General features: G+C 41.3%; 1 protein-coding gene across 3 annotated transcripts in view; it reads right to left on the minus strand.

Moving 5' to 3' along the window:
• Positions 1-1,833: 1,833 nt before the first annotated feature.
• Positions 1,834-19,737, minus strand: part of CDKL4 (cyclin dependent kinase like 4) — a 54,676-nt gene continuing 36,772 nt past the window's right edge. For all 3 annotated transcript variants that reach the window (XM_058683129.1, XM_058683130.1, XM_058683131.1), the window contains exons 7-10: positions 18,208-18,290; positions 16,041-16,097; positions 10,830-10,964; positions 1,834-7,959 (exon numbers count right to left, since the gene is read on the minus strand). In XM_058683129.1, coding sequence (XP_058539112.1) covers positions 7,858-7,959; positions 10,830-10,964; positions 16,041-16,097; positions 18,208-18,290 — 377 coding nt within the window. In that variant the 3' untranslated portion in view covers positions 1,834-7,857. The remainder of the gene's footprint in view (positions 7,960-10,829; positions 10,965-16,040; positions 16,098-18,207; positions 18,291-19,737) is intronic.

The following is a 19,737-nucleotide window of genomic DNA, read 5'->3' on the forward strand; positions in this document are numbered from 1 at the left end:
ATGGGAGGCTCAGTGAGGAGACTGGTTAAAAACACCCAGTAGGACCCAAACTGACTGACTCTTATTTTGGGCAAGAGGTAGGACGCTAATAGTCTGGCATCTATCCAGTTATCTAACACAGACGTGAATATTTTTCTTGCAAAAAGAAGGAAGTTTCCTCTTTGGCCGCCGTAAAGAGATCGGGTAAATTTCTACTGACATCGTATGCATGTGTTTGGTAAAATCCAATGTCTGGATCATTTCTTCATTACGGTTTTTTAGATTTCCTGCATAGGGTGGTGACACGTGTTTTATGAGAAGATGATGTCCTCTTTGGAAGCATAACAGCCTTGACTAAAATAAATAGGATCCAAAGAGAGATGGGGCGCCTGGGTGGCGCAGTCGGTTAAGCGTCCGACTTCAGCCAGGTCACGATCTCACGGTCCGTGAGTTCGAGCCCCGCGTCAGGCTCTGGGCTGATGGCTCAGAGCCTGGAGCCTGTTTCAGATTCTGTGTCTCCCTCTCTCTCTGTCCCTCCCCCGTTCATGCTCTGTCTCTCTCTGTCCCAAAAATAAATAAACGTTGAAAAAAAAAAAATTTAAAAACAAAGAGAGAGGGCCAGTGGGTAGTAGGGAAGAATGATTTTCAGATTCCCAAGAGTGTATTTATAGTTCTAGGCTAAATAACTTCAGATCCCATGCCTTACTTTAAGTGTGCACATTATTTGAGAACATGCTTCTCAACTTTAATGGCACTCAGTTTAAAAACATACTCTGTTTCAGTTATCTATTGCTACATAACAAATCATCCCCAAACACCGTGGCTTAAAACAATTGACTGTTTCTCATAATTTTGGAGGTGGATTGGTCTCAGCTGGGCAGTTTTCCTGTTCTACTTGACACTTAACTTGGCCATAGTCAGCTGGTGGCTGCTCTGAGTTACAAGGTCCAGGAAGGCTTTACTCCCATGACTGGCCCCTTGGTGCTCCTCCAGTGACCTCTTTCTCTTCACACGGTATCTTATCATCTGGAGGTCTAGCCTAAGCTTCTTTACAGCGTGGTGGCTGGCTTCCCCAGAGAGACAAAGCAGAGGTTGACAGGCTTTTCAACACCTAGGCCCCAAAATGGCATAGAGGGACATCTGTTGCATTCTATTAGTCTAAGGAAGTCACCGGTCACAAGGTGGGGTGGGAGAGGGAGCCTTCACCTCTTGATAAAAGGAATCGCAAAGTGTCATTGCAAAAGGCCTATGGAATGGGAGAAATCGTTGCAGTCAGCCTTGGAAAGAATCCACTATTCTCTTTCAACATAAGCGCTATTAAAAATCGTGAAAGCAGAAAGGCTAGTTCAAAAGAAAACAAAAGAAATGGAAGCATCTTTAAGTAATGACTTCATTCATTATGGTACTAATTGTCTTTCTGTCTTTTGATCATTGGTCTAAGTTTGGTCCTGAGACTTTTCACCTTTTTAAGCCTACAACAGAAACCATTGTTAGGACCTGGAATTGAAGTTGTGAGAAAATTTCATATTTTGTAGCTTAAGTGCTGGGAAGGGTCAGAGAAATATTTTGATGAATCGCAAGAAAAAGAATCTTACAGCCTCAAAGGAAATGTTCTCAGGGATAATCGTTGATCGGGTTGGACTGGAAGAGATTTTGTTAGTTTTTCCATTTTGTGAAAATTCCCAACCCAAGGCACAAAAAGGAATAGTTACTCCATCAACTGTTCAGATATTCCAACGGAGAGGAAATTAAACGAGTTCTGAACTTTCTATGTGAATGTGACTTTTTCTCATTTAAATACAAAGTATTAGGCAACAGACTAACAGGAGAGTTGAATGGAAGTAAGGAGACAGAAATATTTCTAACTTTTATTAAAATAAGCTAGAGAACGTATTCAGGTTAAGTTATATATACAAATATAAGGTCACCAAAGTATTTAAGCCCGTATTTAGGTTCTGTAAGTACCTTAAGCTAAATTTTAAAAGTATTATGTATATTTAACATGCTACAACTAAAAGTTTGTAGTGAATTGCTTCTGGTAGCATAAGTTGCCATTATGCAAATTATCACATGCTGATGAATATATGGCTACAATTTCATGCGATTTGAAATAGATCTGCTTCCGTACTAATATGTTCTAAAATCATAAGTAGACACAACATCTTCAATGTGACAATATTGACAGATATGGTCAGTGACTAGTGTTCACAACAGAAAGACAAATTTTAACTTTATAAATGCAAGGTGTTTATACTCCTGTTAAGTAGGGTAACCGATTTTCAGCTTGAGTAAATTGCAGGTTAAATACAAAGTAGCCCGAACCTGAGTCTGTGCTGCTCAAATACAACATGGTTATAATTTATATATATTTGCAGAATTCCTTTAAGTTTTCACCTACTGAAAGTTACTAAAAGTTTTAGTAAGTTAGTTTTGCTGAAGTTAGAAATGCCCTAAGAGTTCTTTCCTTAATGGGTATCTTAAATTAATATTTCATAGCATAGGTGTCATATTCAAGCCAACTGGAGTTAGATGAAAACATCAAAGAATGAAAAAAAAATAAAAAAATAAAAAAAATCAAAGAATGATTACCTATTACTCTGTATTTTCAAAGCACACCTGTTTTATTTACATTAACTAAAATTTAGCGATAATTAGCTTTAAAGCCCACTTCAGTTTATAAGATGTAACCTCTGTTAGATGATTGTCTGCAAACTACTATTGACTCGGCAGAACTAGCAGGGAGTGGTGGTGGGTGTGTGTTTGTGTGAGTGTGAAAGCAAGCAAGCGAGGGAGAGATGAGAGAGGGGGAAGGAGAGAGGGAGAAACAGGGAGAGATCTCTTAGCTCCTGGTTAGATCAAAAGACCCCAAATTTAGGGGCACCTGGGTGGCTCAGTCATTTGGGCATCTGACTTTGGCTCAGGTCATGATCTCACAGTTCGTGGGTTCAAGCCCCACATCAGGATCTCTGCTGTCAGCCTGTCAGCACAGAGCCCGCTTCAGATCCTGCCCCCCTCTCTTTACCCCTCCTCCATTGCACTCTCCCCTCCAAAAACAAATATTTTTTAAAAACTCCAAATTTTATCTCAGTATTATTAATGAGAAACAATCTCTACAAAGCCTCTTCTAGTGGGAGAGATGTCCAGGACAGAAACATATGTGCTATTGAAAATCACAGGAGCCCTAGAAATCAGCTAGTTTATCTCTTCCCTTATTTACAAATGAGAAAATGAAGGCACAGAAAAGTCACATGTTGTGAAGAAGCTACACAGAGATTTGCAAGCCAGGCCAAGAACCTGGTGTCCTAACTCCCAGACCAAATGATATATTAGGCTTTAAACCTACCACTCTCAAAGACTGTCTTTTACTAAAATAAGAATGAAGTTGCTGAATTCATGGTTTTAACGGAAAACGAACACACACAAACCCAGCACATTACCTTATCATGTGAGTGGCATTTTGTCCTTCTGTCTTGGTTATGTGCATCACAAATCTGTATAACCATATGCATCACAAGTCTGTATATTTGTATATAATGCATATATATGCATTACAACTCTGAATCTGCAATTCAGCTAATACCTTATACTGACTTCCTAATGTTTTCAAGATTTTAAGGTTTGTGGAATTTTAGGATCATTCTTCTTCTGGTAGTATGTTTTAATTAACCAAAAAAGCTAGGTTTTTTTTTTTGTTGTTGTTGCTGCTGTTGTTTTCTTTGGTTGTTTTTCAGAATTCTGTGCCATTCAAGCTGTTCCAAACCCAGGATTGGAAATCATTAGTGGTGACAAATGATTAAGAAAGTGCCATCTTGGGGTGCCTGGGTGGCTCAGCTGGTTAAGCATCCAACTTTGGCTCAGGTCACGATCTCACGGTTGGTGGGTTTGAGCCCCGCGTTGAGCTCTGTGCTGACAGCTCGGAGCCTGGAGCCTGCTTCAGATTCTGTGTCTCCCTCTCTCTCTGCTCTCCCCCCACTCATGCTCTCTCTCTCAAAAATAAATATTAAAAAATTTTTTAAAAAGAAAAGAAAAGAAAGTGCCATCTTCTTTTAAAAACAGTATTCCTATGGCAAGGCAGCTGAAGAACCGTAAAAACATCTTCAGGGTTGAGAATTTTTTCAAAATAACTTATAAATTTTCTTAGTCTTATAGTCTGGGAGATCTGCAAGATCAATGAAGAAGAGTAATATGGCTCACTTAAAAGAGGGAACATCTATTCCTGCTCACTTCTGTCTTTCCTACCCTAGAGCTTTGTTTTTACTCCTTACTCAATTATTTCCCTAATCCAAAGCATTCAAAAGCCTCTCAAATACAACTTAAAAAATTTTTTTTAAATGTTTATTTATTTTTGAGAGAGAGAGACAGAGACAGAGACAGAGAATGAGCAGGGGAGGGGCAGATAGAGACGGAGACACAGAATCCGAAGCAGGCTCCAGGCTCAGAGCTGTTAGCACAGAGCCCGACGCGGGGCTCAAGCCCATGAACTGGGAGATCATGACCGAGCTGAAGTCAGATGCTTAATCAACTTACCCACCCAGGGGTCCCTCAAATACAACTCTTTAATAATTTCAGTCTAGTTAAAATAATCTTCAAAAAGTGACCCTCCCCCTCCCCCCCCAAAAAAGGGCTTTGTGGTTGGGGCAAGTTGGAACAAGTGCATTCAGATATCACCAGGACTGAAATGGAGACCAAAGGTAGCCTTACAGGGCTGATAAAGGTCTATGAGGTGTCCTTTTCTATGGTGTATTTCTTTCTTCCCTGAAGAAGAAGCGAGAGCACAAAGGAGTACAGTCTGCATTTTTAGTTCTCTGTAAAGTGCTCTTCAAACAAAACAGAACAAGGCAAAACAAAACAAAACAAAACAAAACAAAACAAAACACAATACAAAAGAGCTGCTTGGCTGCTTGGAGATTCTCAGGTACAAAGTGGAGGAAACCCGGGGTGTGAACGGGTCATGCCGAGGTGGAGGAAAGGAGAGTACTCGGGCGGCATCACTCACCACGACCCCGCGGTACCTGGATGGCACCAGGAAAGAGCTATATCCGTAAATTAAAAAGCCTGACCAGTGCCGCGGTGACAGAAGCGGCAGGTAAGCCAGAAACTGGACATGGATGGAAAGAAAACGCCTGGTTACAGAGTTGTGTGGGCCTCTGTGAAGAGCCTGATTAAGTTGTACAAAACCCACTACTTAATTTGGGCACGAGACCCTCAGGTGCCACTGTCTTACGTGTGGCTGAGAAATGCAAGGGCTGAGAAACCGGCCTTGAGACAGAACGACTTGCAGGTTGAGGTCCGTGTGCCTGCGTGACTGAGCCGGCGACAGGGCTACGTGGCCCCGGGATGCCCAGGGAAAGTGCGGGGTGCAAAAGTCATCAGAAGAGTGTTTTCCCTGGTAGTGAAAGAACATTTTCCCAAGCATTAGGTGCTTCCTCCTCTCCTCTCCTCTTCTCTCCCCTCCCCTCCCCTCCCCAGTGATCTCTAGATGATGGATTTGTCTAAGGAAAAAAGCTGAGAGAGAGAAATGCCAGTTTTGTTAATTCTTAAATGTAAGCAAAAATAAGAAAAGCAGTCACCCTATCAACCCATACCAAACTCTCCACTGTTGTCTGAAGCATGATTATAAGCAAAATGGGTATTGGAGTTGTGTGTATTCTGAACTTCTGTGTGTGTGTGTGTGTGTGTGTGTGTGTGTGTGTGTGAGAGAGAGAGAGAGAGAGAGAGAGAGAGAGAGAGAGAGAATCTAGATATTTAGGAGAGCTGGAGCAGCATGAGTGGCTTGGCAGTAAGAAGGCTTACTTGATAAAAACACTATGAAAATTAAAAAAGAAATCTTTCATCGAAGATGCCTTCTATCTTTTATTTCTCAAATTCCTTGTGCCTGTGGTATCATCATCTAATTAAAAATGCAAGAAACTTACAAATGTGAAGAGGTGCCTTCTTAATGATAAGATGACAATAAGAAGACCGTAGCAGCTTATATTCACACTAAGCATGTTAAATGGCCAAATAAGTCCACTTAAAATGTTCTTCCGGTGACCAAGAAACCATTGTTGAGATGCCATAATTCCCAAGTAAAGAGATGCTCCCAAGTAACGCAACAGGCTTCTCTAGAAGTTTACATAGCCATGTTTATAAATGCAATAAACTTTTAGAGGATGAACATCAGATGTTAGTGTGTTTTCCTAAAAACAATTTATGCTCGATATTTTGGTTCCTGACACAAGGCATTTTTGGAATCATGTGTATTTGCACAATTTGACAACGTTCAGGTCAGCATTCCAGACCCAGGAGCAGAAAAGAGCTAATAACCTTAATAATTTATTGACTATTTTGTGCCTTTATGCCAGACAGTGATAGACAACCCCATGCTATTATTTTACATGAGTTCCTTGTTAGCAAACTAAAAGTCCGTTACACAGACGGCATTGTTCTTAGATATCTAGGATAAAAGGCAACTACCATGATGTTTCAAAACTTATAAATATATATGTGTTATGTGTGTATACACACATGTACATATATATGTATATATATATATATATATATATATATATATATATATAAGTATATATATGTGTGTATACATTTATATATGTATGTATGTAGGAATATCTGTCCAGTTCACTTGGGAAAATATCCCAATGTAAATTGGGCTCGCCTAGTGAGGTATCTTGTTTGCTTCTCTTTTTTGGTAGCAGACACAAAATGAAGTTAACTGAAAAGATAATCTTTCTGCTGTCGGAAGCATTTACAAACCTGATCTGGCATGCTACACAAGTTTAGGGCTGCACAAATTCACAGAGGCTTTGGATGCAAATGTTTGGAAAAGTATCGACAGGGAACTATTTAGGAAACACACCCACCGGATAGGTCTAGGTACTGAGATGACTGAGCCAGGAGAAAAGAGTAAGAAACAATAATGTACCAAAGGACAGCATTATGTGATGAGCATGATAATTCCTTGTAGCTCTGGAATCTGCCCTGGAAACAAGGGATAAACTACACAACATTTCAGGCTCCCTTTCTGCACCAATATAAAATCCAGCATTATTCAAAAGTCCTGGTTACAACAAGAGTGATTAAATGCAGAAACATAATGTCATTCCTTTCTCAGAAGCATCATGCTGAGTACAAGTTGTCAGGTGCAAAAGAATATAGGTTCTATGATTCCCTTGATTTCAAATCCCCAAATAGGAAAAACTAATCACTAGTGACAGAAAAAGCAGATCCATGGCTGTCTGGGGCCAGTGATCTTGGGAAGATTTACTACAAAAGGCTGTGGAGAACATTTTAAGCTTGATGACCATGTTTTATATCTTCCTTTGGTCAGGCTGTGCATGTGTATACATTTGCTGAAATCCAGGAAAAAGTTCTGCACTTAAAATAAGTACGTTTATTATATGTAAAACATACCTCATTAAAGTTAGTTTTTGAAATTGAAAGAAAAAAAAAAAAGAAAGAAACATGATATCATTCCCTGCACAAACAACAGCTAGGCAAGCTATTTGGATAATGCTCTAAGACATTATGTGGTCAGGTAAACCAAAACGATATATGTAAATCTCTTTCAAGAATCAAAGTACAAGCCCACAAATTCTCAACATAAATTGCCTCAGGAGGGGCTGCTCTGATGAAATTGAAAATGTCTCCTCCATATGTGCAGTTTCAGACTCCATAACATTTAAAGAAAATGTTCTAGAAGATAAAGTTGGCATGTAAAAAGCACGGGCAGAGGAATCAGTAATGATCAGAGCAAAACAATTCTAGAAGGCATCTTAATTTTCATATGGCTCATTTGCATTTGAAACACTAAGAATTCCTATCTCTCTTGCACGGAAATGTGTACATATTAAATTACTTTCCACTTGAAAGAACATTTTCCTAAATGTTTGGAAGATGATCAAATTTTAACTGGAGGACTTGTTTTCTTCCATCAGGTGTGGGGGAGATGTGGATTCCTGGTATGAGAGGCAACAGTTGATTCTAATAGCAGAACAAGACAAAAATAAGAAAGTAAATTGAAAAGAATTCCTATTTGTACAGTTTGATTTAAAGATGGTAAAACGAAAAGAATACACACGGTACAAAGATGTCAAAAGACATCAATTTTAAAACCAAATAGGGGTTACCTTTCCAAGAATTGTGATATTCTGATACTTGGAAATTAGGTTCCATTACTTACTCTACGATTCTCATGGAGGTAGTTGATTTATTTCAGGATGTTCATTTTTGAGTATCCAGGCAGTGTTTAAAAGCTAGATGCCCACCAGCTGTTAGACAATAATTCCAAGAGTCTACATTCTACCTATCTCAAAATTTTAATTTTAGGATACTGGCAAAACAGTAAAGATTTAAAACCTCTTTCCTATACATTTAAAAAATTTCTAATGTTTATTTATTTTTTGAGAGAGAGAGACAGAGAGAGACAGAGACAAAGACAGAGACAGAGAGTGAGCAGGGGAGGGGCAGAGAAAGAAGGAGACCCAGAATCCAAAGCAGGCTCCAGGCTCTCAGCTGTCAGCACGGAGCCTGATGTGGGGCTCGAACTCATGAACAGCGATATCATGACCCGAGCCGAAGTCAGACGCTTAACCAACTGAGCCACCCAGGTGCCCCATACTATACATTTTAAACAAAATTTAGTCTTTAAGGAAATTGCTGGTCACTCATCAGAGATCTAGATGATATCCAGATAGGAATTTGAACTCACAAAATGAAACCACACTGAATGAAAAGATTTTCTTGAATTTTTAGTTTATTTTCTGATATGGTAAAATGTTTAGGCAAGAGGTGCATATCAGAAAGAAAACTGGAACCTGAAAGACATTCCTGTTGGGGCACCTCTGTGGCTCAGTCGGTTAAGCCTCCGACTTTGGCTCAGGTCACGATCTCACAGTTTGTGAGTTCGAGCCCCCAGTCGGGCTCCGTGCAGACCGCTGGGAGCCTGGAGTCTGCTTCGGATTCTGTGCCTCTCTGTGTCCCTCCTCTGTTCATGCTCTCTGTCTCTCTCTCAAAATAAATAAATAAACATTAAAAAAAAAAAAGGACAGGGGCGCCTGGGTGGCTCAGTCGGTTGGGCGTCCGACTTCGGCTCAGGTCACGATCTCGCGGTCGGTGGGTTCGAGCCCCGCGTCGGGCTCTGGGCTGACGGCTCAGAGCCTGGAGCCTGCTTCCGATTCTGTGTCTCCCTCTCTCTCTCTGCCCTTCCCCCGTTCATGCTCTGTCTCTCTCTGTCTCAAAAATAAATAAACGTTAAAAAAAAAAAAAAGGACAAAAGAAAGGAAGACATCCCTGTCTTTCTCTTGGCCTTGCCCTCCAGAGACTTTACCTGCTGGTGGAAGACGTTTAGGCTTGGTCTTAATAGTGGGTGCCCTAGAAAGGCTTTCTCATAAAGGGGACAGGACGCAGTTGACTAAACACAGAGAACGTGAAGTAACTTCTGTATGTGCTGTTCTTCGTGCTTCTTCTCTTTTTGGAGAAATAAAGTCCCTGAGCGGTATCAGCCAGGCTACAGGGTAATAAGGAATGGAAAACACTATGACCTGGAGACTTAGGAGGCCAGCATCCCTACCCGCTCGAGGCTGGTAGAACTTGAATCAGGAACCCAGGGGCGGGACGGAGCGGTGTTGCTGTTCACCCTCCCGGGTTAAGTGTGGGGAATCCGGTGAGCTGTTTGTAAGGCGACAGTGTTTTTACACACAGTTCACCCTGTATTTCAGACTGCCGCCTCAGACGTAGTTAAGCAAACCCTACTCTTTTGGTTAAGTGAAGTGTGCTGGGCTTGACTTGCAAACACATAACTTAAACAGTAAAAGGTAAAACGGTCTGTGTGGTAAAAATTGGGAAATCATCTTAACGTGTCATCTTACTGATTGGCTTGGATTTTCTCTCTCAACAAACTTCAATTTGCATGAGCCAAAGGCTGAAAACAACAAAACCTGCTTTCTCCCTTTACGGTAGACATGCTAAGGAGAAGATCAATGACCAATAAGTAGGTCAAAGGTGGAAGATTAAGTAAACACAGAATGGGATGATTGTCGGTCTGGTCAATTGAGAATTACATCCTCACTTATGAATGAGCAGTGTTCATCTATTTACTTATCTGTTTATTTTGGATAATGTTTACCAAGTACTATGTGTGGGTCAGACATTGTTTTAGGTGCTGGGGACACAAGATGTAAAGTAAACCCCAAACCAAAACAAACTTACTTCCGTGGGGTTTATGTTTTAGCTTCAAGGTTTTTCTGGAACCAGGTAAAAGGTAGTCCCCTAATAAGCTGCAGAGTCACTGTCACGTTCCTCGTGTTATCTTACAATGTCGGCACATTTTGGGGTAAAATTTGGTTCCCAGGTGTTTGCATTTCTTCTCTTAGTATCTGTCAGAGCTTGTCCTTGATTTTGAGGAAAAGCCTAGGGAAGGCGGACTTTGCTGCCTGCCATTGGTAAAAAGACAGGAAGAGTCAAGTTTCCCCTATGGTGTGTCTGGAGGCTACAGAAGGTTCCAGATTCCTCTGCGATGTTGACATTCAGTCCTGCTGTAATCTGGGTTTTATTGTACGAAGTTGTTGTATTTCGGGTACACGATCTGGCAGGTGAGCTATCCAATAGGTGAGCTATCTAATCAGTGTAGCTAAAAGTTGATTCAAGTGTATTTGGAATAAGATTCTGCAATGATCTGGGTATTTTCGTAGTTGTATGGTTTTATTATGCCAATCACTGAAATGTACTAAGATAAACAAATACAACTAAACCAGTGCAAACAAAGGTCTTGGTGTCCACCTGGTCTCACTTTGAAAGATAGAAAGGAAAAAAAGAATCATTTTTATAGCATTTTAACTTTTGAACAGAGGTACCTGCTGACGTCTTCTGTTCCTTCCTTCATTGCGTGCTTTTCTTTTAATTTGGTCCTCTCGAAAAGAATCAAAGTAGGGGCTCTCCAGGAGTTGGGCACAGGTTAATCTGTCATCAGGATTCATCTTCAGACACTCCTTTGGAAGAAAAGAAAAAAGGTATTAGAATTTTGTTGCTATTTTCTTACTGTGCCCCCAAACTGAATAACTTGTTAAGACCAAATAGGAGTTTACAAAATCTTCAAGTTTGTGTACCATCAAGTACTCGAAACTTGTTAATAACTAGAATTGCTTTTCTTTTGTCATTCCAAAGTCTTTTGAGGGTAGAAATGAACATCTGGGGTCTCTGGAAGGGGGTGACAGGTAGATCAGGTGTTTCTACCAATGACAGCTCTTCATCACTCGTCAAAGCAAATAGTTTGTGAGACACTTCATGTGTGATTCCGAGTATGATCCCGGGACCAGCAGCATCAGCGTTACGTGGGAACTTGTAAATGTAGTTCCTGCTGAATCAAAAGCACTGGGGGTGGGGTCTAACCATCTGCATTTGAGAAGCCCTGATACCTGCTCAAGTTTGAGAGCCATTGGTTTAGGGGGACAGCTGAAGTATTAGTCTTAGTAACGAAACAAACCTAAAATCTGGATAATTGGTATATATATTCATATAGGAATAACTAGAGGCAAAAAGGAAAATGTAGCACCATCACCCTTTATATGAGAGGCTACTAGAAGCCTCTCGCTTTGCCTTCAAGAGTGGGGAGGACTCTGGCAGCCGTGGGGTTGGTAGAATCCTGACACAAAGATTTTCTTCAAAAAGCCGTGATACTACTTGAGTACTCAGAGAATGGGACTTTTCCCATGAAGAAAGACAGATTATGATCTATAAAGAACTAGAGCAGCCTCAGATCACCGAGGTACAGGAGACCTGAAATTTCTTGCCTTGTGACCGTACTAGAGAAGTAAAATTTATCAATCCAACGGGCTTAGTTTTGAGGCATAATTGCACTGACTGAGGCTACCCCAGCTTGGGCTGCTCTGTGGTGTCTGTTCCTTCCCAACCCCGGCTGACCTCAGGTCTCTGAGATCCCTGCAAATGCCACTACCCCTACAGTCTCAATTGCCCTTCAGAGCCGCCTGATTGGACCTGGTTTTAAGAAACAACCCTGCTTGGGGCGCCTGGGTGGCGCAGTCGGTTAAGCGTCCGACTTCGGCTCAGGTCACGATCTCGCGGTCCGTGAGTTCGAGCCCCGCGTCAGGCTCTGGGCTGATGGCTCGGAGCCTGGAGCCTGTTTCCGATTCTGTGTCTCCCTCTCTCTCTGCCCCTCCCCCGTTCATGCTCTGTCTCTCTCTGTCCCAAAAATAAATAAAAAACGTTGAAAAAAAATTAAAAAAAAAAAAAAAAAAAAAGAAACAACCCTGCTTGGCATAATTAGATTCTCCTGTCCCTACTTGCAGGGGCCACTACTTGCTCCAAGCAGACCCCCTCCCCCCATTCCACCCCCAAGTTAATGATCCATGCCATAATTGAGTCTAGCTACTACTGGGAGTCTGTCTCCTCAAACCCTAACGCTGTCAGGACTATAACCAGCACAGAAGGACAACTTTGAATGTAAACTGTGGGAGTCTCTATTTCCTTACCACTTCATTCTGGCATTTGTCTCCACCATTCCACTTAAGTGGCTCTTGTTATCCACATCTATGATCTCTATCTACACTTGTATATCCTTAAGTCCAATAGGTAGCTTGTGTTCTCATCTCCATGGTGTTAGACACTACTGACCATATCCTCCTCCTTGAAACTCCCTTTGGCTTCTCTGATGCCTCCCTTTCCTTCCTTCTACCTCATGACCACCACTGTTCAAACCAACCTGTGTTGACTTACCTTCTACTCTGCAATGGGTGGATGGGATTCCTTAATGCTCCCCTGTCTCCTTACCTGTTTCTAGCTGATTTTAAATGGTTTCAATTATTAAGGTTTACCAGAGACTTCCATGTGTATAGTTCTGGTCCAGACCTCTCCTTTGAACTCCAGACCCACATATGCAATGGCCTACTTAACATTTCTGATTTATCTCAGGGGCACTGCTACGGGTTGAACTGTGTTCCCCCAAACTGTGTTGAAGTCCTAACCCCCCAGTGTCTCACTGTGTGCCCTTCTTTGGAAATAGGGTCTTTGCAAATGTAAATAGTTAAGATGAGGCCATAATGGAATAGGGTGGGCCCTACTCCAACGGAATTGTGTTCTTGTAAGAGGCAAGACAGCGCAAAGACAGACATAGAGAGAGCACCAGAAGACAGGGGCCAAGACCGGAGTTCTGCTGTCACAAGCTCAAGAATGTCTGGAACATCCACCCTGAAAGTTTCAGAAAGAGCATGGCCCTGTTAACATCTTGGTTTGAGACTTCTAGTCTCCAGAAGAGTAAGAATAAATTTCTGCTGCTTGCGGCCACCCAGCTTGTGGTACTTGGCTACAACAGTCCTAGGAAACTGGTACACATAGCTTACATTCACTGCCCTCTACTCTATTTACTCCCCAGATCTGAATCATAACTGAGTCTTACCAGTTTCACTTCCAATCATACGTTGAATTCATTCATTTTCTTTAGTGGGCTTTCAATCTGTTGAAATCTAGTCTACTAAATACCTACGGGTTTTTACTATAAAGAATATTTTTAGAGGGGCGCCTGGGTGGCTCAGTCGGTTGAGCGTTCGACTTCAGCTCAGGTCATGATCTCACGGTTCGTGGGTTCGAGCCCCGTGTCGCGCTCTGTACTGACAGTTCAGAGCCTGGAGCCTGCTTCGGATTCCATGTCTCCTTCTCTCTCTGCCCCTCTCCCACTTGTGCTCTGTCTCTCTCTGTCTCTCAAAAATAAATAAATGTAAAAAAAAATTTTTTTAATAAAGAATATTTTTAGATTCTAAGATGAGGCTGTTAATGCTGAGCTGTTCCATGGGGCCTGGGCTAGAATGATGTCCTGTTTTGTTAGTTTTAGGGGCCGTGCGATGAACTGGGTGGAGTTGAGGCTTCTGAGTTGTTGACTGCCTGGGTTAATGACTTTCTACGTACCAAGAGGCTGATGAATTCTCAGAGGTGTTCCCTGATCAGAGTGTTCCCAACCTGGGAAAGGTTTTAAAGATGAGGGACGAGAAATTGGAACTGCAAAGTACATGTCAGGATCCTTTTCTCGAAACTTCAAATTTCACAGAAAACCCTTAAAAATATTTCCAAGAGTCGACAGACTTCTTTGACCAGATTAAACTGATAGAGTGACAGGATGTTATGCCTATGAAAGCAACCGGGAAATAAATAACCCAGTGTCTATTATGTCTCATAATGAAGAGAACACAAGAACTCTGCCATAGATTGGCCACTGCAGGCCACCACTGACTTTGGCACAGTCATTGGCTGGCACTTCATCCATCTGAGCAGCCGCCTGCATAGATGATGGCCTCGTTCCATGGGATAATGACTTGTTATGGCAGCTGGTATTTATTTGTTGTTAAAGATGTCTCAATTGCAACTAGTGAAAGAAAGCCTTCCTTCATCTAACCTGGGGCAGGTGTCTAGGAGATAGGGTGTGACCCACAGAACAGCACAATCCTTGATGCACTTAGAGAATCCTTGGATCTCAGGTCAGACATTACAGGTATAAATCAAATGGCTCAGTGACAAAACCAGCTTCATCCAGAATCTTGGGCAGGGCAACAGAGTACTTCACCTTTGGAGCTGAGGACAGGGATCTGTCCTATACCTTGCGAGTTTTTCTGCCCTGGAGTTGCAGGGCAACTTAAGTTTTCTCTCTGGTTAGTTAGAGGAGTAACCAGAACAAGGCTTGGCCTGCACCTCAGAATGGGTTGGGTTTACAGTGCTTGACAGACACCCTCCCTGCAGGAGGTTTTGTTAAATTGCAGGTGGGTCAGAACAACCTGTCCAGAACAAGGTTGGGGAACTGGGCTTCTAGGGCAGGGCCTGCGGAGTGCTGAGTTAAGGCAGGTCAGAGCAGTGAGGCAGACAGAAGGCAGCTGAGGGCCAGTGAAGCAGTGGTAAAGGCAAGTCTGAGGCGTCAGGCTCTCAGGAGGACTCAGACCAGAGGCATCCAGCACCCTGGATAGCACCTCGGCAGCGACCAACACTAGCACAATGGCTAGTCTACAAAATGGACGCTAGGTCATTCAGATGGTTCTACCTTCTAGATCAGATGATTTCCAAGCTAGGCTGTAAATCATAATCACCTACGGGGATGTTTAAAGATACCAATTCCAAGGCCCTATTCATAGAGATTCTACTTTGGTAAATCTGAGGTTAGATACTGGAATGTATATTTTTAAAAAGCTCATTCTGATGAGTAGTCATTCTGATGAATAGTATTGAAGCCACGGCTATAGATAGAATTTAATTGGTTGTTAAAGATAGATATCCTTACTGATATCTCCATCTGTATCCCACTAAGAGCTTTTAGAATCCATGGTGGATGTAAGAGTCACACCTTCTAGCATTGGATCCTTTGGTCAAGCATGAATGGCAGACTCGTAATAGGTGAATTTCTTCTGCTTTTTATTAGAATTCATCCTTTGACTATTTCTTGTGGGCATAGTGTAGGGGCTATTTCTGGTGTCTGCATGTCATCTGTGTTTTCCTGGTCTACTAATTTTTTTAAATGATCTTAAATTGTATTTAACCCAGTGTATCCAAAACATTATCAGTTCAACATGTAATTAATATCCTAAAGATTCTTAATGAAATATTTCATATTATTTTAGAGTTATTTTCATAGAAATCTAGTACATCTTCATTCTAATTAGCCATATTACAAGTGCTCAATAGTAATATGTAGCTGGTGACTACTATCTTGGACAGTACAATTCTAGACCTTCAAATTTAAGGAGTACATTCATCCTCATAAATTTCTATAGTCTGAATATACTGACTTAACAGTCAATTTCCTAATAAATGCAAAAGCAGTAATGGTGTTCATCACAGCAAACACTAATTATACTCTTTTGTCTTCAACTAGTTTTAATGGACATGTTAGAAAGATTAGAGCTTCAACTACTGATGTTCCTTTAACTGTAATTATTTTATAGTTCCTTATTATTTTCAATGACTACATCCTACCTTGGCATTATTTGCCCTACCATCAACCCCTCCCAGAATTACCAGTTTCAATTATTACAATTAACAGTCAATAATGGTTATACTTGATTCTTAAGTACCTTCATGAAATTCAAAGACATGGGATGAGCTTCTGAAAACTTTTCTTCAAGAGTTTCCTAGAAAACAAAATAAAGAATTTCAATGTTACACAACAACAAAGTTATATTTAGTTTTGAAAACATTAACAATAAGAACACTTTGGTGAAAGACTTTCCCCCATAGGTTAGATGGTTCCTTTTAAGGATTTTTAAAAAGTCCTGTTTTTATATAATTTTGCACTGTAGTGTAAAGGTTTAAAAAGCAAAAGTTGGAATTATTTTCTTAATTTCACAATGTCTTGCAATTGATGCTTTATAAATGTGACCTTCAAATGTCCCTGAAATCCTACAACAGTATTTTGTTTTATTTTATTTTTTCTACAACAGTACTTTAATATCTGATCTGTGCCAGATCTGTTACAGGGACCCTTTGTGCATTAATGCAAATATGTTGAGTTACATGTGTGAGAACTATAGAGAGCGACAGAATGAGGGACCCTGGGTGGCTCAGTTGGTTAAGTGTCTGATTCTTGATTTTGGCTCAGGTCATGATCTCCTGGTGGTGAGATAGAGCCCTGCCTCAGACTCCACGCATGGATCCTGCTTGGGATTCTCTCCCTCTCCTCTCTCTTTGCCCCTCCCTCACTTGTGACCACACTCCCTCCGTCTCTCCCTCAAAATAAAAACTTTTTTATATTTATTTAAAAAATAAATTTTAAACATTTTTTTAAATGTTTAAAGAATAAAAAAAAATTAAAAATAAATTTTAAACACATTTTAAAAAACTTAAAAAAAAAAGCAACAGAATGCTAAACACAAAATTCAGGATAGTAGGGAGGGAAGAGGATGGGATTGAGGGAGGAGCACCTGGGGAAGGGTAAGCTTCAAAGATAAACGGTAATAGTGCCCTTTAACGAGGCAGCGTGTACTTGTGAATGTGTATTTCATTCTTTAAAATTAAATACATTATATAAATATTCCTCTGTAATTCAACCTCTAGCCTTGTTAATTCAATTTTAACCTTTTGCTGTATTTCTTAAAAGCTTTAACAAATATAAAAAAGAAATCTAGTATGTATGTATGCGTCTATATCTATAACTATATCTATATCTATATCTGTATCTATATCTATATCTCAAAGTATTATATGAAATACCAAATCTAAAATGGAAGGGTGGCTAGAGAGAGAGTTGGGACCATTCAAACCTCAGATTGTTCACATGTGCCATAAATCATGAAGTGGCTTTCCAGATCACCCCACCCCTACACCCCTCTTGTACCAACACAGCCTGAATGTGGGCACACACCTCTTGCCCTTTCATCCTATGGGCAGAATTTAAACCACATGGAGCTTTAAAAACCATAGGCCACACTTAGGTAACACAGGTAGGAAATCAATGTCTATAGAGAATAAGAGGGTCAAGTCATTGACACATTCCCAAAGAAAGGCAGAGACTACAGCAAGAGCCTAGCAGTGATCAATGCGGTTCGGAGTTTTGATTTGGACACAATGAGGATCACTTTGTAGAAGGACTTTCCATGTGAAAATATCTGCTATGGAGAAATGGCTTTTATTGATTTGGGCTTTGTTTTACAAGCTGAAAAAATAGAGGCTGCGTGTTTTCAAAATAAAGAAGATGACAGTAAGTACCTAACGGTAGGTAAGTACTGTTTAACAGAAAGGTACTAAGTGTTTTGACTAAAAGGATCAAGGTGATGGGGCGCCTGGGTGGCTCAGTCGGTTAAGCGTCCGACTTCAGCTCGGGTCATGACCTCGTGGTCCGTGAGTTTGAGCCCCACATCGGGCTCTGTGCTGGCAGCTCAGAGCCTGGAGGCTGCTTCGGGTTCTGTGTCTCCCTCTCTTTCTCTCTACTCCTCCTCCACTCACGTCCTGTCTCTCTCTTTCTCTGTGTCAAAAATAAATAAACATTAAAAAAAAGGATCAAGGTGTTTATGTAAGGAATTAAATATACTTTCACTTCAGATTTAACTGTGAGTTTAACTTAGGGCAAGTAGGCTTTTAAAGCATTCTCTTGGTTAATATGTGTAGCTTTACAGAACTTCTTTGATCCGTGTCAGTGTGTTCTAGAAGGAAAACAGGAGCCAAAAATATACATATTTTTAAAAATCCCCCTTTAGAGAAGGCTGCAACACAAATAATAAAATATCCAAAATTGAGCAAGTTTACCATGTCTCCCGGTTCAGGAATACTGATGCCATGGAAAAACTGGTTACTTTTGAAGATAGATTGATGTCTTGGGATTAGTTTTCCTGTAAAATACAAACCATGTAACTCATGATAAATTTAATAAAAATAAAACTGTTTAAATGGTTAACTTCTGAGGTCCAGATGTACCAGAAATGCTGAGCCTGATGGTTCCTTTCAGGTTGGGGAGGTCTGAACCGCTACAAAATCCTGCCTTCTCAGGGGAGGTCAGTTCTCCGTGCACCTCTCTTTGCCCTTCATCTCCCACCAAGAGAGGAGGTAGGAAACCCATGCTGAGGGCTCTACACACGTGATCTCATAACAATCTACAGTGGTTGCTATTTTTCACCTCCACTGCACCAGTGAGGAAAACGAGGCTCAGAAGTTTAGTAACCCTGGGGCACCTGGGTGGCTCAGTCAGTGAAGTGTCTGCCTCTTGGTTTCAGCTCAGGTCATGATCTCACAGTTTGTGGGATCGAGCTCCACGTGGGGCTCTTTGCTGACAGCATGGAGCCTGCTTTGGATTCTCTCTTACCCTCTCTCTCTCTGCCCCTCTCCCACTTGCATGCATGCTCTCTCTCTCTCTCTCAAAATAAATAAACTTACAAAAAAGAAGTTTAATAACCTGTCTAAAGTCACATGGTCATTAAAAGACCCAGGATTCAAACTCAAGTCTGTCTAATGATTGCATCAGGTAAATTTCCACACACCTTTCAGGAAATCAGTCAGACAATATATACCTAAGGTATATACACACCTAAGGTGTGGCCTGTGGTGACATTCTCCCCCACAGTTTTCATGCTGTAGAATTCTCCAGCTGTAGAATTCTCTTCCCTGTGTTGGAACCAAACAGGGACGTGCATCAGACCAAACAGCAGTGGTCCCATCGCCCAGCAGCCAGACTGCCAGGAGAGCCTGCGGCAAAGGAACACGGAAATGCCCATCTTGTGTGTGCATGTACCGCCTTCCTTGTGTCCATGCTGTTGGTGTGAAAAGCCACAGCCCCCCTTCTGGCTGATGTCCTCTTCCACCTGCCACGGATGCTGACACGCGTGGAAGCTTGTGAAAGAGGCCCCTTGAGTCGCATTCCTATTGTGCACTTAACTGTTGTATGCCTTCGGGGCCAATCACGGAAGCTCCCGAGCCTCAGTTTCCGCATGTGTAACATAGGCAAGATTAAAAAATGTTACAATGTCCTTCATGGGTTGTTCTTTTTAAAAAAAAATTTTTTTTTAACATTTATTTTTGAGACAGAGAGAGACAGAGCATGAACGGGGGAAGGTCAGAGAGAGGGAGACACAGAATCGGAAACAGGCTCCAGGCTCTGAGCGGTCAGCACAGAGTCCGACGCGGGGCTCGAACTCACGGACCGCGAGATCATGACCTGAGCCGAAGTCGGCCGCTTAACCGACTGAGCCACCCAAGCGCCCCAGCATGGGTTGTTCTTAAGACTGGTAAAGATGATGTGTTTGAAAGTAATTCGTAAATTCTTGTTTTTTAATGTTTATTTAT

Source organism: Neofelis nebulosa, chromosome 9, assembly GCF_028018385.1.
Source record: "Neofelis nebulosa isolate mNeoNeb1 chromosome 9, mNeoNeb1.pri, whole genome shotgun sequence".
In the NCBI taxonomy this organism is placed as follows: domain Eukaryota; kingdom Metazoa; phylum Chordata; class Mammalia; order Carnivora; family Felidae; genus Neofelis; species Neofelis nebulosa.